Source organism: Archocentrus centrarchus, chromosome 14 (assembly GCF_007364275.1).
Source record: "Archocentrus centrarchus isolate MPI-CPG fArcCen1 chromosome 14, fArcCen1, whole genome shotgun sequence".
Classification (NCBI taxonomy): Eukaryota; Metazoa; Chordata; class Actinopteri; order Cichliformes; family Cichlidae; genus Archocentrus; species Archocentrus centrarchus.
The window spans coordinates 15,191,059-15,206,593 of NC_044359.1; the positions used below are offsets into that span (position 1 = coordinate 15,191,059).

Consider the following 15,535-nt stretch of genomic DNA (forward strand, 5'->3'; position numbering starts at 1 on the left):
AGCGCTCTCTGACACATATTTCTGCTGCTCACTCCTGCCCTGGCTTGCAGTGCGCGTAACACGACATTCCTGCAGCGAATAGGAGAAGTGGCCATATTGAAAACGTATATGTCACAACCAAAGATGTCATTTATGCGCGGGATAGTTCGCACACACGATTTCAACTTAGCTATAAATATTTATTGTTACATCGAGGGGAAACTCTTTAATGCTCAATATAAAGTACATGGCAACCGTTGTTTGGGAGTTACTTTTGATAATCAATATAATGAGAAGCTATTAAAAAAAACTTTCTTTATATGCGAACAGCAAAAAAATATATATGGAATGTGCGCACGCATGCGTAAACAGTGCTCTATCAAACGGTCGTTGAAAACTGTAATAACCGACTGCTTTTCCCCACCCATTCTCTTATATATAAGTTATACTTTTAGCTAAAAATCACTGTAGGTCTTTTACATCAGTATAGTTTTCCAGCTGAAGCTTAAAGCGAATAAAAAAACTCTTTAGCATGCCTGAGCGAAGCAGAAACGAAGTAGCAGGGAGTCCTCTTGTCGCATAGCTTAGCGCCCTCCCTGCCCAGTTAGCAGCGCCTCTCCGCCTTGTACCCCTCTCTTCCTATCACTGTCAGCTCGGCTCAGTCAGTAGTTTAGCAGGCTAGTACGGAGAGACAAGGGCTGCTCCCTTTCGCCTCTGCTCGGTCTGCTTCAGCACACCAATACCATACATTCCGCACCATGGCTGCCACCGACGTTGACGTGTTTTCGGTAAGCAAATAATATCCGGAGCTTTTTGATTTAAATTTTTCTTTAAAGAGCAGCAAACATTGCAAGTGCAGCGACGGGCACACTTGGCTGTGATTAGTAAAAGTGTGTGCGTTAGCTGCTGTGTGTGTGGGGGTATGTATGTAGCTAAGCCTCCCCCGCTTTTGGAGCCTGGACTGTGGGCTTAGGCGAGATGGTCGGAGTGATTTCTGTGATGGTGACTGGGTTTTCCCCAGTTAGGGCAAATTAAGTACGCTACAAGCTGACTATTTTAATGTCGTGCCGTGTAATGGGGTTTTTCTTTAATTGCGTTTCCACGCATGGACGCGTTGCTGGGCAAATGGGTGAAGCGTATGGCACAATTAAACTGTTTATTGTCGAGATTATTAGAACGTTAAGGAAACAAACATTGGAAACGCCAGGTAATATCACAGTAAGGCGTGTACACTGGCTAGCCAATAGATAAAATTACCACTTGAATGCTCTTTTAGGTGCATTAATTGCAGTTTTGTTATATCAAAATGTAAAGTCAGGTCCCAACACTGTATTGGTTGGAAAAAAAAAAATCAAACTTGCGGTTCTCTTAGGCTCAAAATGTTATGTTTACATCTATGGATATGCCAGTTCATTATGTTGCTTTGTACAGTGCAACAGTAATAGGTTGGGCAGAGTAGTATCAGTTGAGAGTGGAATGCAAGCTGGTTCATATTCAAGTAACATGCCGTGTTGTCATTCAGGTGTGACTCAGGTGTAGGTACAGTGAAATGTTGATAGACATACCTGGAAATTCTCAGTAAAGTCACATGACAAAGAATGGGTGTTTGAATAATAATAATAATAATAATAATAATAATAATAATAATAATAATGTAGTAAAATTGCAAATGAACAGGAGAAGGTGATAAACTTTTTGGCAGATCTTGAAAAGATCTTTGTGTTAGACAGTAAGCAGGGCTGAATTGCACGGATAAAGAGATTAAGGACACACTCCGGGCCACTCCTACCACTTATTGGCGCAACACATGTCTGCCAGGAAAGGAGAGGTTCCAAAAAAGAGGATGCAGCGGATATTGCACTCTTGGCATTTCTTAAATTAGGAATACATCCAGGACGTTGTTACAACCGAGTGGCGATTTCGTTTGGAATACAGAATTTAGAGGATTGATTAATGAGAAAAATGCTGAGAATGCAGCGAAACAGGCCAGTGTTGGCAGCAACACAGCTGTCTAACTTCCTGTCTAACTTTATGAACTAAGTGAGACCACATTGAACAAACTGACCTGCTGGCCTGGCAGTTTGTGTAAAGGGAGCACTGTTTAATTACACGCAGCTATTGATAGAGATGTGTGCTTGGTGGGATTGTTTTTCCATGTCAGTCTCATCCATTGGAGCCTGTAGCTTTGGGATAACTTTCTAGGCCAGATCCACATGAAGTGATCAATACAGTCAACTGCCTAACAATGTCTGTTGTTTTCGCTTATTGATTGCATTAGACTGTGTAGCATAAAAATAATGACGTTCATTTTAATTCTGATACAATAAAAAGCCTGAACACATTTGGCAAGTACAGAACTTATTGACCCTGAAGAGTATTGTCTTTCCCGTGAGGACTGCATGCTTGAAATGAAATTAGCTCCATAAAGTGCTTAAAGCCAAGAGATGAGGAGTAAGGAATCAGGGAGGCAGGTCCTTGCTCTTTTAAAAGCTTATTTAACTTGTGCTTAAATTGTCTACATATAGCTGGTGCTCTAGTTGCAGATACATTTGTTAATGAAACACATCCTGGGACAAGAAGGAGCATGCCTGTGTAATGTTGTTTAGGTCAGAGTGTGGATCAAGTCGGGGTGCCATCAGTGTTGTTAGCTGTATATAGAACATACAGGGCTAAATGGCCTTCAGGCAAACCTGTCAAAACCAAGTAAAACGGATGAATCATGACATGCAAGCTGCAGCCTCAGATGTGATGAATCTATATCTGTCTCCAATTTCGAATGTACTGATGATTAAAATTGCATAATAATGTTGGTTAGATTGCAATCTTCATTCATAGACTGAATGAAGATTGCAAGGTATGTAACAAAGTGATAGTTTTTGTTTGTTTTCTTGGTCATCAGTGAATCAGTGACCTATGAATGTAGTTCACTCTGAATAGTTGGACCAGATAGACTTGAGGTTAGACACATTCCCATAACTAGAGCTCAACTGATATATTAGCCTGTGTGCTGATAAGTCAAGATGCAGAAAAAGATCCTGTCATCACATAATTGCCCAGTTTGACCAGTGGAGCTGCTCTGACTGGATTGTTTGCAGCAGAGTTTGCTTCACAGCTGAGAAGACAGTGCGTAGACGAGCAGTGTCTTCATGTTAAGATGCTAACAGGTTAGTAAACTACAGAGCTGGAAAGCTATTTTCTCTTTCTAATGTTCCTCACATGTTATATTTGCGTAGTAGTTTACACATTTGCCAAACAAGCAAAAGATCCCCAGTTCGATCACAGGAGGACACACAGATCCCTTTGAGGTTATGTCAGAAAGGACAAACTCTGCCAAATCAAACATGCGGATCTACCCGCTATGGTGACCCCTTTTGCATAAGGGAGCAGCCATAAGTAGCTATTGTATGTATAAATGTCCAATATATCAATATGGTAATATTTACTAACTAAAAATCTGAATTGGCATCAGCCCCAAGCATCCAGTCTCGGTTAGGCTGCACCCAAAACCTCACAGCTGTGACCCAGTCAATCCATCAACAGTCATGTGCCTTGTTGGAAGCTGGCTCTACAGATCAGAGAGCCCTAATTCAGATGTTTGATTTCTTTCCCGTGTAGTATCATTTTATTTCTATGTCAGTATTGACTGTAAAAAAGATGTTTGTGGACATGTTTTCTTATTAAAATCTGGACTTTTTAAAAATTTTTATTTTAAATTATGCTCTATGAAATTTGATCCAGATTTCTATTCTTTAAAATTAAGTCAACCTTCAGCTCATTAACCCATAACTAATCATCCAATGCTGGCAGGCTGGACAGTAAAACGGAAGGTAGACAGTCCCTGCAGACTCATTTGGTCTCATATCGATAAATATCAATGAGAAAGGCGGGAAAAAGAGAAAACTGGTGGATTCTTAAGTCAAAATTACATTTACGCATGAACTGTGGAATCAGTCTCTCCTTTTATTTTCTATCACTTATAAAAACAAGTTTTTGCCTTATTCAAAAGTTGCTTTATGCAGAAGTATTCGAGATCATGTATGATTAGTAGATCTTAAAACAAGAAGGCTTATATTTTACTTAGCATGCATGTGTGAGACTAAAGCTAATCCAATCCATGCCATTTTTAACTTCTGACCTACAAAACTTTGTATTTGTGGCTATGGTAACTTAAAAAAAATGCTTTCTTTTTTTCTGATAGTGAGGAAACTGTGCTCCATAAAGATGAGTGTGCTGTACATCTGTCTCATAAAATGGTTCCTGCCTCAGCCTCCCATCTGTCACTCCTTTTTTTTTTTTCTTTTGTCTTTCCTGTTGGGCATGGATGAGTGTCGAGGCTGAGCAGTAATGTGGGCGTGTGCTTGAGTGTGGGGCAGGAGCACATTTAATGACATAAAGACAAAGATGGCACACGTCATCCAAATCTCAACTGTCAACATTTTTACCATTACAGCATCGCTGCCAGCTGCTGAGAACTGGCGCAGCGAGAAAAAAATTTGTAGGTGTGGTTCGACCTGAAAATAGTTCAAAAACATCTTACCTGAGTATATTTCATGCTTGTTGATGTGGAATGAGATGCAAAAATCTGTGTACTGTAATTTATGAAGTGCATTATTGATTTCAAAAGCATGGCACATTGGTACTGTGTACTTGGAGGCAGTTTAAAGGAAATTGAGCCACACTTTCATGAACTTGCACGACACTCATCGGACAGGAAACACCAGTCAGCAGCCACTTCAGCTAAAGTATGATAAATGCGCGCGTGTGTATGTGTGTGTGTTTGTGGGTTTGTCATTGAGACTACCCTGTGGGCCCCTCTCTTCACAGATGTGAAGTTGAATCAAGCTCGAAGTGTGACAAGAAGCCCCTAAACTGTTACCTGCATTTTCATTGCTTGCAAAAGGCTGATAGAAAAATCAGCTGTACAGTACAGTATGTGGAGTTTAAAACACACACACACACACACACACACACACACACACACACACACACACACACACACACACACACACACACACACACACACACACACACACACAAACATAAACTGGAGCATTGTTCATGTGTGTCTGTCAGTTTGTGTGGTTGTTGCTGTCTGTCAGGTGAAGGTTCACTGAGGCAGACACAAGTCAGGTGGGGTTGTAGGCCAGAAGGCTAGAAGACAGCTAGAGAGGGAGGGACTGACTGATGGCCAGGGACCGAATGTTTCTGTGGACTGATGGGTGCATGAAGCTGAGCTCAGTTTTTGCCTGAGTTTATGTCAGGTTGGATCACATATTTATAATGGCAATTGGGGAAAAAAAACCCAGAAAGTAATAATGTAAAAGTGCCTTCCAAGTTTACTTTACTAGAGCCCAGAAATTCTCTCAGTATTCACACACTAAGCTGCATTTTTAAAGACTGATGATGTTGAGGGGAAACAGCTAGTTTGGATAAGAGCAGCAGATGAGCAGTATTTTGATCCCTGATTAATTGATCGAGTGTAGAGGTTCATTATTTTATAGATTAAACAATCATAACTGAAAATATTGGAGAATGTACAATATACAGTGAAAATGGTTATAGCTTACAGTGTAATAATCTAGATTTTGGGTTGAGTGCTGTGTATAGACACTGCAGAACATACTGTGACCACATACTGTTATTCATACGAGGTCAGAGTGCTGTGTAATTGAATTCCTTGCTTTTTCTCCTTTAACAGTCTCTGCACAGGTGTTATTTTAAAAATTTACCATGGCTCTGTTTGGGTGTCCCAGTAAAACACACAGATGTGAAGGTGTGAACTAACATGCACATTACCGGGACCTTGAAACTGAAGCAGTTAAATTGAATTCAGGCATCATTCATTTTTTAAATTACCTTTACTTGTGCTGTTCTTTCAGCCTTTCTTCTGTAATAATAAAAGGCTTTAGCAACTCGGCTAACTGCAAGTGCGCAGCATTGTGACCCAGCCCATATTGTTTGTGGCTCATTTCACTTCGAGCCACCTGGGGCCTCTTCTGTGCAACCATTTCCTGGTGGCCTGGGAACTGTTGTCTCCTCACCCTGGGACAGTCAACCAGAAGCTTTTCATTCCTGACATACTTTATGCGGCTACTCTTCTCGTCTTGGGAGCCAGCTTGGGTGGGTGGGTGGGCCGTCAGATTACTCGTAGTTTCCCCCAACTGCTCTTGTTTGTTGGTCATACATCTTAATGGGTGTTATTATGGTCTTGTCATTAAATCTAAATGGACTAGGAAGTTTAAAAAAAAAAAGAAAAAAAAAGGCAGGTCTATTTCATGATTTGTCATGTTGTTGAGATTCAGTCAGCTTGAGTTACACAGGGTGAAAAGAATCTATAGCGAACTACCTAATTTTTCAATGCCTCCAAAAAATGCCAAAAATAGAGACGTTTCTGATAAGTGTTTAGCTGTAGCTCACACTCTGCATAAATGCACATGCTTATATTCAAGCTGAATCTATATAAAGTGTAAACTTTAGTGTGTTGCAGGTTTTTAGGTTTTTGCAGATTAAAGTGCTTCATTTAACACATTACTCAGTTCTGCAACAGGTTGCATTGTTTATTGCACTGTTTTTCCTTTTAAGAAATGAAAGGTCAGCACAGTCAGACTATTTAGACTCTAAAATCCCCTTTAGTTTTTTTTTTAACTTTTTTGATTCATTGAGTTTTTACTTATAGTGGAGTATTTGCACATGGTTGGATAGCTGTTTTCCTGTACTGAAGGATCTGAGTGCTTCCTCCTGCAGTCAGTCCAGCGCACACACTTACACATTCAGTCAGTCGAGTGACAGCTTGGGGAGTTTGTGTCCACGTCTGCAGTTCTGTGCTGTCTTCTCCTAAAAGATAACACTCTTGGTCAGGCCTGCGTGCTCATTTTGCAGCAGCCGTTCACGGGCCCATCTGCTTCTTATGTGTCACTCACTTACACACAAAGATTATGTGGTACTGACAGCCTGATTAGGTCCAGTGTAGGAGGTCGACCCAAAATGATCCAGAGTGAGTCAGAATCCTTTTGGTTTGGTGAGCTTGAAGGAATATCCACAGAAGCAGGTTTACAAGGTAAAAACAAAACAAACACTTCTTAAGCTTTAGCTGCATTTCTCTAAAAGCTCAGAAATGTATTAAATATGCACAGTGGACTTCTAGAAGTAAGCTTGCAAAGTAAAGTGCACAGTTTCCGAATCGCAAAGTACGAAAAAAACACTTGGTGTTTACGGAAAAGCGAGCACGCAGGCCTTTATTTATAATTTCCTGGATAAATAGAGGCTTATGTAAATGTTCAACTTCTTACTTTCAAACTTACTCAGGAATCCACAGAGTTCTGTTTTGCTTGCAGGCACAATATCATAGTGTGCTCGCTTCCCCTCTATCTGAATATCTCTACCTGGCTTCATTCATTCAGCAAGCTGACTACCACAGGGAAGGATTAATGTTGTTTGACAAGGTCTGAGTTTACAGTGAATAACAAAGAATGAATGGCCACAGCCGCTTCCTCTTATTCATCTCTGTAAACGTGATCCTGACTCCTACAAACGTTGCAGTTATTCATTGCTTTTTTTTTTTTTCCAGTGACTTACAATACATGCATTCAGACTTAAGAACAAGAGGTGTATATCATCACAAACTGGAAACTGAAGGTGATTAGAGAGCTACAGTGCACATGACTGAAACTTGCTTTATCCCTTGTTTTAGCATACTAATGAATAGAGTCATTCATGCACCTCATTCAGTGCATATTGCTATAAATACATTGTTCAATAAGGAATTCACAACATCTAATAAAGGGAATTTTGGTATTTTGCCCCTGGCTTGCAGTGAAATTGATGTCTTTGTTTAGCAGGGTGTTTTACAAACCTCAGTGCATTTTGAAAGGTCTAAACAATATTATTATGTTATCAGTGCATACAGAATGTTTTTACTTAATAATTACTCTAACATGTTAGTGTAGTAATCCCCCAGTGTGCTGCAGCTCAGCTCGGTATTGCCTATCTCAGCTCATGTCAGATTACTCCAGTTGTACTGCCTGACACATTAAGCCCTCTTTCTCTTTTCTCTCCCCTGAAAACACACACACGCACACACACACACACACACACACACACACACACACACACACACACACACACACACACACACACACACACACACACACACACACACACACACACACACAGTCAGTTAGTCAGTTAGGTTTAGAAGTCATCTTCTGTGTATTCGGAGCCTGCCTCCACCTCTCAGCTTAGTGTGGTTGGCTGCTCTGCTCTCAGCTGCCTGTGCTTGGTGACATCAGCCTTCAAGTATGCAGTCCTTCGTGGCTCAGCCAGATGAGATCGGGTGGCCCTATTCATCTCAAGGTGCTGTCTGCACCCCTCTTTACAGCTTTAACGCTCTTCTTTGGTTGAGATTGGTTAAATTAGTTAGATCAGAGGTGAAAAAAGGTTACAGCCCTACTGTTTTTCTACTCCTCTTTAATTTTTCATCTTTGTGCTTCTAGTTCAAGGATTCTCTCTGGTGAATCCACATTGATAGTGGAGCGCTTTGGCATTTTCTCTGCAGTACACTTTTAACCTTTCTTGCAGGTTGAATATAGGCTCTTGTACTACTGCATGTATTTATTTAGGGAAAGGTTATGTATGAATTACTTACTGTTGTTACAGTTATGGCTGTGGTGACCCATCAGTGTTGAACTAATAGTGGTTTTAAAACTTCTCAACAGCAGTATTTTATTCTGTCTTGGTAAGAGTGACAGGAAAAGAAATCTGCAGTGCATTCAATTTGCTTTACTTTACCTAAGTGGTAAAGGAGGGAATTTAACCAGAAGTCAAAGCACTTAATTAACCATTTGGTCTATGTCACTGGTGGTCATGAGCTTTGAGAAATGACTGAAAGAATGAGATCACTGATACAAGCAGCTAAAATGACCCCCTTAAAGTGACGAGGGGGGGGATCCCACAGCTAGAACTTGAAGGTGCTGCAGATAAGGACGCCTGGGTGCCTCTTCTCCCCCTGTTGATATAGTCCCAGTTAGTTATGTTAGTTATATTATAAGGAGAAAACGATAGGCTAAGAGTATTGTAAAGAATGGAGTTAGAGGTGCTCAGCTGGACAAACTTTCATTTCAGACAGCCGACAGTTATTTCTGTTATAGGGCGTTCTAACAGATATATTGATCAGGATCTAGTTTGGAGAACAGATGAACTGATGGAGTTCTGAAATGTTCACGTCAGGGTTTTCTATAACATGAGCTGCTAACTTGCATCTTTTAAGTTTTGAAGAGCCTCGTTCCATATTCCATACAAATATTAAAGTCATTCCTCTGTGTCGTTCCTCTGAGCGATTATTCTTGGAGCTCATCCTCACTCCAGACCTTGATTACCTAACTCATTATGTGCAGTGTGATGGGTTTTACATGTGCAGAATGAACAGAAGGCCTTTGATGTTTACTCGCATTGGAATGCGAGCGCTTCAGTGTCTGTGCCATCCTGCTTTCAGTAATGACTTGGCCATGTGTTTTCTTGACATCCACCAGACTTCTGATGTTTTGTTTTTGTGTCCCATAGAATGAAGAGAAGCGTAACCTCAGTTTGGGTGGCCATGTTGGGTTTGACAGCCTCCCCGAACAGCTGGTCAGTAAATCGGTCACACAGGGTTTTTGTTTCAACATCCTATGTGTAGGTGAGTATTGGTCAGGGAATGTATGCAGTTCTTTCCCTGTTTATCTTGATTTACTTTGCACCAAGCAACATATTTAGCTACAAAAATAATTAAAAAACAGCAGCAGTCTGATGCTTTTCTTGACATGAATGTAATACACTGGCTTCCACTTCTGTTACAGCGATAAAAATCGATGTCTGAAAGCTGATGAATTACTCCCTAGTGACGCTAACACACTCTCTCTCTCTCTCTCTCCTCTCTCTCTCTCTCCGTGTCTTGTTCCTGACTCCTTTTCTGCCTCCGATCATTCACAGGGGAGACCGGTATCGGAAAATCAACATTAATGAACACGCTGTTTAACACCATGTTTGAGAACGAAGAGGCGAGCCATTACCAGAACGGCGTCTATCTGCGGCCTCGAACATACGACCTGCAAGAAAGCAACGTCCGCCTCAAACTGACTGTCGTCGACACGGTTGGCTTTGGCGATCAGATCAACAAAGAGGATAGGTGAGCAAAGTGAACTAAAAATCAACTCAGCTTTATGTTTTTATAACACCTCTTCATGCACACTTGCAACCCAGAGTGCTTCACAAAGTAATTTAGACTCCTCCTATTCCTCCTATCCAGACCTGCTTGTCAGCAAACAGTGCTTATGGAGTTTAAACTGAACCACAACCTTGGGTAATCTCACTGACAATGGTGAATAGATAGAGTATATATTGTGATAGAGTGGTTGCTGCATTGTCCCATAAGTCAAAAGCAGAAGTGGAAAAAAACATAATCCACTGTGATTTCCATTAGTTTGTTGTAAAAGCAGATTTTCCTGTCAGTATTTCCCCAAAATCTACTTTCTAATTGCAAAGTGCCAAAAGATGCTTAGGTATCCAAATGAGATGGCCAGACAGAAACCACTATCAGCCCAGACTTTCGTCCATTTTTATTGTGTCTCTGCAGGATGAAAATAGGAGGAAGTGGGAGAGAACTCGAGAGGAAATTGGTGATTTGTTTATTTTAACATTCAGCTGTGGAATGAAGTGTACTTGTTGTGGCCTAGCCAGCAAGCAGCACTCTCACGCTCTTTGATAGCAGCTTTCTCTGTGGGCCTTTTAAACCAACATGGTGAAGGACAGTGCCTGTAGGGACTGTAAATGCACTCTGAGAGAGCTTCATAAGGTCACAGTTTGTGCATTCCACACAGAAGATTGAAGATGGATGTGAAGGGAGAGGCAGATGACTGTAAACATATTGCTGGTGGAGGGAATGGATACATTTTTTTTTTCCTTTTACTTATGTGTCACTCTGGCTTGTAACTCATCAGTGAAGGTGGTGTAATTTTCATGGTAATTGTCATATTTAGCAAAGATGCAGGTGGTGTATGGTGAAGGTTTACAGACGTACTTGGAATTGCTGGTTTTAGGGCAGAGGTTTTGTAGAATCAGATTCAAGCACTTAGATTAAATGTAACATGATGAACTCTGTATTTGTCGTCATGATTTTCCATCATGCCAACAGCTTGCTATCAGCTGTGTCTTTTTACTTCTTGTTTCTCAGTTTGTTGTTTTCTAAAGACAAAATTTCAATATTGAAACTTTCACTTGTGCAGAAACATGTTAAACAGGAGCGTCTGGGTTGCATTTCAGTCACTTTGGAGCCCTGTGGGGTCCGTGTGACTGAGTATGGTTTCAGGAGATTTTAGAGATGTTTGCCGCTGCTTGCAGTTGCTTTTAAACGCGTTTGCTGTTGAGAGCAGAAAAAATATAAAAGCAGCGATCAGACATCAGCCGTAACCAGTAAGCCTGAGTTTATTGTGCAGTGTCCAAATATAACAGCATAACATAAACAAAGCAACTCGTCTGAAGACATCTATTTAATACAAACAAATTTACCGAACATCTCATACACAGATGTTCATAATTATAGAGATAAATGGTCTGAAAAAAACAAGTGTTGATGTGAGACCCAAACTATGACTGTGGGACTTTTATGTGTTGTGACTAATGAACCACCAGCTCACTTTGTTATTATGTATGTGGCTGCCTTCTGATGGGCTTCTTCTCATCTTCCCAAATGAAACAAATTAAAGCTGCAGAATCAAATAAACAAGTTTGGTGTGAATGTGACTTAAAACATCCCAATCAGAGAGAGAGAGAGAAAAAAAAACACTACAGAGACAAACTGTATTAGTGCAATAACAAATAAAAATGCATAATTTTAATAAAGTGCAAGTAACATTTTCTGACATTTAGCTGTAGATCCAAATAGCTGTGAGCACTCTCTGTCTCTCCTCTCCTTTCTGGCAAGTTCTCAAGGAGAAAGGACTGTAGAACTGCTGTTGTATTACTTTGTTCGTGCCTTTCATTGATTTACTGGTGACACTTACAGGCTCCAAAAGCGGTCGCAGCTCTGTGAGAGGACAGGATGTTTTGCAGCCACTGCGATTAGTTTGAACTGGACTTCCATAAGCTGAACACAAATTTGATGCAGCACTAAGCTGTACAACTCTAAGCTGAGATCTTGGCATTGAATCAGATCACACAGTTACTGAAAACATATCTGTTTCCTTTCCCCTGTGAAAAGTCCCAGTTTCCTTTTCATATTCATTACCAGTGCATGAATAAGAAGACAAATATTTAGCTTTGAGCCACAGACATAAATCCTAATAGTTTCTCTTTTTTTTTCTTCCCCCCTCTCTCCACAGTTACAAGCCCATTGTTGACTACATTGACACTCAATTTGAAAACTATCTCCAGGAAGAGCTGAAGATCAAACGCTCACTGTTTAACTATCACGACACCAGGATCCACATCTGCCTTTATTTCATTGCCCCGACTGGACACTCCCTCAAGTCGCTGGACCTCGTTACTATGAAAAAATTGGACAGCAAGGTACATAGATATGAGACACACACACACACATATATATATCTGTATTTTTCCTCTGGAAAAAAATGCACACTGTGTTAGTTTCCTGTGTTTCCCTGATTTGTCTGCTAGGGTGTGGACTCTGTGTCCCAAAAGAGAAGAGTAAAGCTAAAAGAAAAATGTTCCAATGAATATGCAAGTTTCCATTTCATCTTTTAGGATTTCAAGAAGAGTTCATATGGCATTTTTTAGACTGAACTCACTTGGCTGTTTGTGTGGAAAAGGATTCATTTTTAGACTGTAATAGTCGTGATTTGGGGAGAGACCAGCCGCTCGTTGAGCAGCTTTACACCTGAAAAGCCAGCATAGTGCAGATTTTTGCAAGTGAAAATGTTTGGTTTGGTGCTTTAAGGGAGCAGGCTATCCAGTTATTATATTCTTATTTATAAAAAGACATTTATATAGCTAAAACTAGTAATTTTGTGTCAAAATAAATCAGCGTCAAAGGCCTCTTATTCACTCTGAGTTTGCATTTGACACATCTGCTTGTTACATGTTTACAGGTCAGCACACAGCTGTATACCAATCAATAGTCAGATTCAGGAACACATTGATTTGTGGCTTTTTCATTGCTGTAGTGTAAGTATTACTACACAGATTATTGGCCCATGGATCTGTGTTTTGCCATACTTCTGAGTGCAGCTCACTTTAGATGCAGTCACTGGCACTGCCTCCATTAAATTACTGATGGAAATAAAAATCTCATCAAAGCAGGGCTTGGGGGATGAAAGAAGGGGAAAGGGGAGAGTCACTGTGGTGTACAGAGTTAGGTAAGCCAAATAAGGTCAAAGTTGGAGCCATTTTGTATTTATAATTTATTACCTCCATTGAGGAGGTCATGTTTTTGGTAGCGATTGCGTGCGTGTGCTTCTGTTTTTGAACATGATAGCTCAAAAAGTTTTGAATGAATTTTGATCAAACTTTGAAGGGGTGTCGAATGGGGCCATCTTGACAATTGATTACATTTTGGCTTACATCCACCAAGGTCTTCAGTACTGTTTAAAGATTTAAAATGTCACATTTGACTTCTGATCTTTCCCTCAAGGTCAGTAGATGGATCTGAAACTCAAAGGGATAATAATGCTATATTGAGCTTTTTAAAACTGTGTCTTCACTGCCACTGTTTGTACTGACAACATATAGGCATGTAGGGAATGATAAATCACATCATTTTGTACCCCAAAATGATGTGCCTCATTTTGTCAAACTTTCATGAAATGTATCTGTCTTGAAAACTCTGCTTAAAAATATGGGGATTCTAATACAAAAGCCTACAAACTTCTTAAAGTACATATAAAAAGAGCAAAGAAACTAAATGAATGTATACAAAATACAGTACTGTTCCCTTAAAAGTAACTGCTGTCTTGTGCTGCCTTGGCAGAGGTTTGTGCTCTCAGACCGCCTCCTATTTATATTTTAATTGATGGAAATATTTTGCAGTAAGTGGCCATTGCCTGGATTATTTTTAAAATGTATCTGTTTAATAGCTTATTTTGTCATTTTGTTACAGCTTATGTTGCCCACTAGTATTCTTCTCATAGTTTAATAAAACAAATAACTGCAAGCCAGGGGAGGTGGTCTATAAAACATGATGAAGCCCACAAAACCCAAAGGAGTGTGAATGATAATTAAAAGAGAAATGGAAAAGCGAAGATTTATATTTTCAGCTCTGTAGGAGCTCGTTTAACCTTAAAGCTGTTAGGCAGTAACAGAAAAACTCACACAGGAGTTGCCACATTTCACTTGCAAAGCTGCATGTAAATGATATGAGGCATCTGTTGCTTTCTGTTTGTGAATTTGTATGAGATGATCCCAAAATCAGAACACTAAGTTTCAGCAGTTAGATTTTGTTAGCTCATTCAGGTTGATCTGCAGTGGTTGTGATTCTTTTTCAGTATTTAACTCCTGATATCACTGCTGTAGGACGATGAAGTGGTAGATTTTTCTCTCGTTTCTGTTGGTGCAGTGATAATAAATCCAAAATAAAGCAGATGGTCAGCTTGTGACCAACCCTGCTGGCTTACCCCTGCCAACAATCATCTCTGTGCATCTCTGCCAGAAGTCTCTCGATACTCTTCATAATACTAACTAGAGACCCGAGCCAAATGCCACTCTACAGGGACACTTAATAGTTTTATGGCATATTCAGGAAGAAGTGGATAAATTATTTATGCAATGGCTCTTAACTAGAGTTCTCAGCTTTGCAGAACAAGTTTGATTTTATATTTTACACAGTCCCCAATAACCCAAGGTCTTTTTTTTTAAGAAAAAACTTTTTACAAGTGTTTTAATTGTTATTACAAAATGAAAGCATCTGAAAGGAATGCTTTTGGAATTGTTTGAATTCCTTTAGGGACACAGGTGTACCGACCTAACCCGTGAAAGAAGCTATGCAAACTTTAGAAAGGACAGCCATCCAGATTTAGGACTCGTCTTGCTGTGAAACAGTGGCGCTGACCACTGAGCCCGTGTGCTGTCTTGACAAGCCAACAGAACGATCAAAACCTGGCGTGCTACGTTTGCCAGCTGTCTCCTTAAACCATCCAAATAACTAAAGTGAACACAGCCAATCTGTGGCCTCTGCTTTAAACCAAGACATGATAACTTACCTGAGCTAAATATATTGTAGCAGAGCAGCCTGACCTCTTTGTACATTTATATGATCAACTTTTCCTCTTTTGTGACCCTCCAGTGTGACAGTCAGACATTTTTACATATACACGAGCCTCTTATCATTTGCACAGGTATAAACTGACAGCAATGGCTTTGTTTTTTATCCATAATGATTTACAGAATTGAGAGCGCACCTGTGACACTGTTTTGGCCAGAGCGGGTGTTCACGACGAGTACCACTCTGACCTCAGTGGCTCCGTCCCAGCAGTCTTTCCACAATGTGTGCAATATGTTTGCTGTTTTATCTGAAAGCCAGTGTTGAGTGACCAAAATGCAGATGTGACAGTGTTGTGCTTTACAGGTCAGG

General features: G+C 40.2%; 1 protein-coding gene across 1 annotated transcript in view; it reads left to right on the forward strand.

The window, feature by feature from the left end:
- The first annotated feature begins 737 nt into the window (after positions 1 to 737).
- Positions 738 to 15,535, forward strand: part of septin8a (septin 8a) — a 31,313-nt gene continuing 16,515 nt past the window's right edge. Inside the window, exons 1-4 of the mRNA XM_030747312.1 lie at positions 738 to 767; positions 9,538 to 9,652; positions 9,946 to 10,141; positions 12,333 to 12,519. Coding sequence (XP_030603172.1) covers positions 738 to 767; positions 9,538 to 9,652; positions 9,946 to 10,141; positions 12,333 to 12,519 — 528 coding nt within the window. The remainder of the gene's footprint in view (positions 768 to 9,537; positions 9,653 to 9,945; positions 10,142 to 12,332; positions 12,520 to 15,535) is intronic.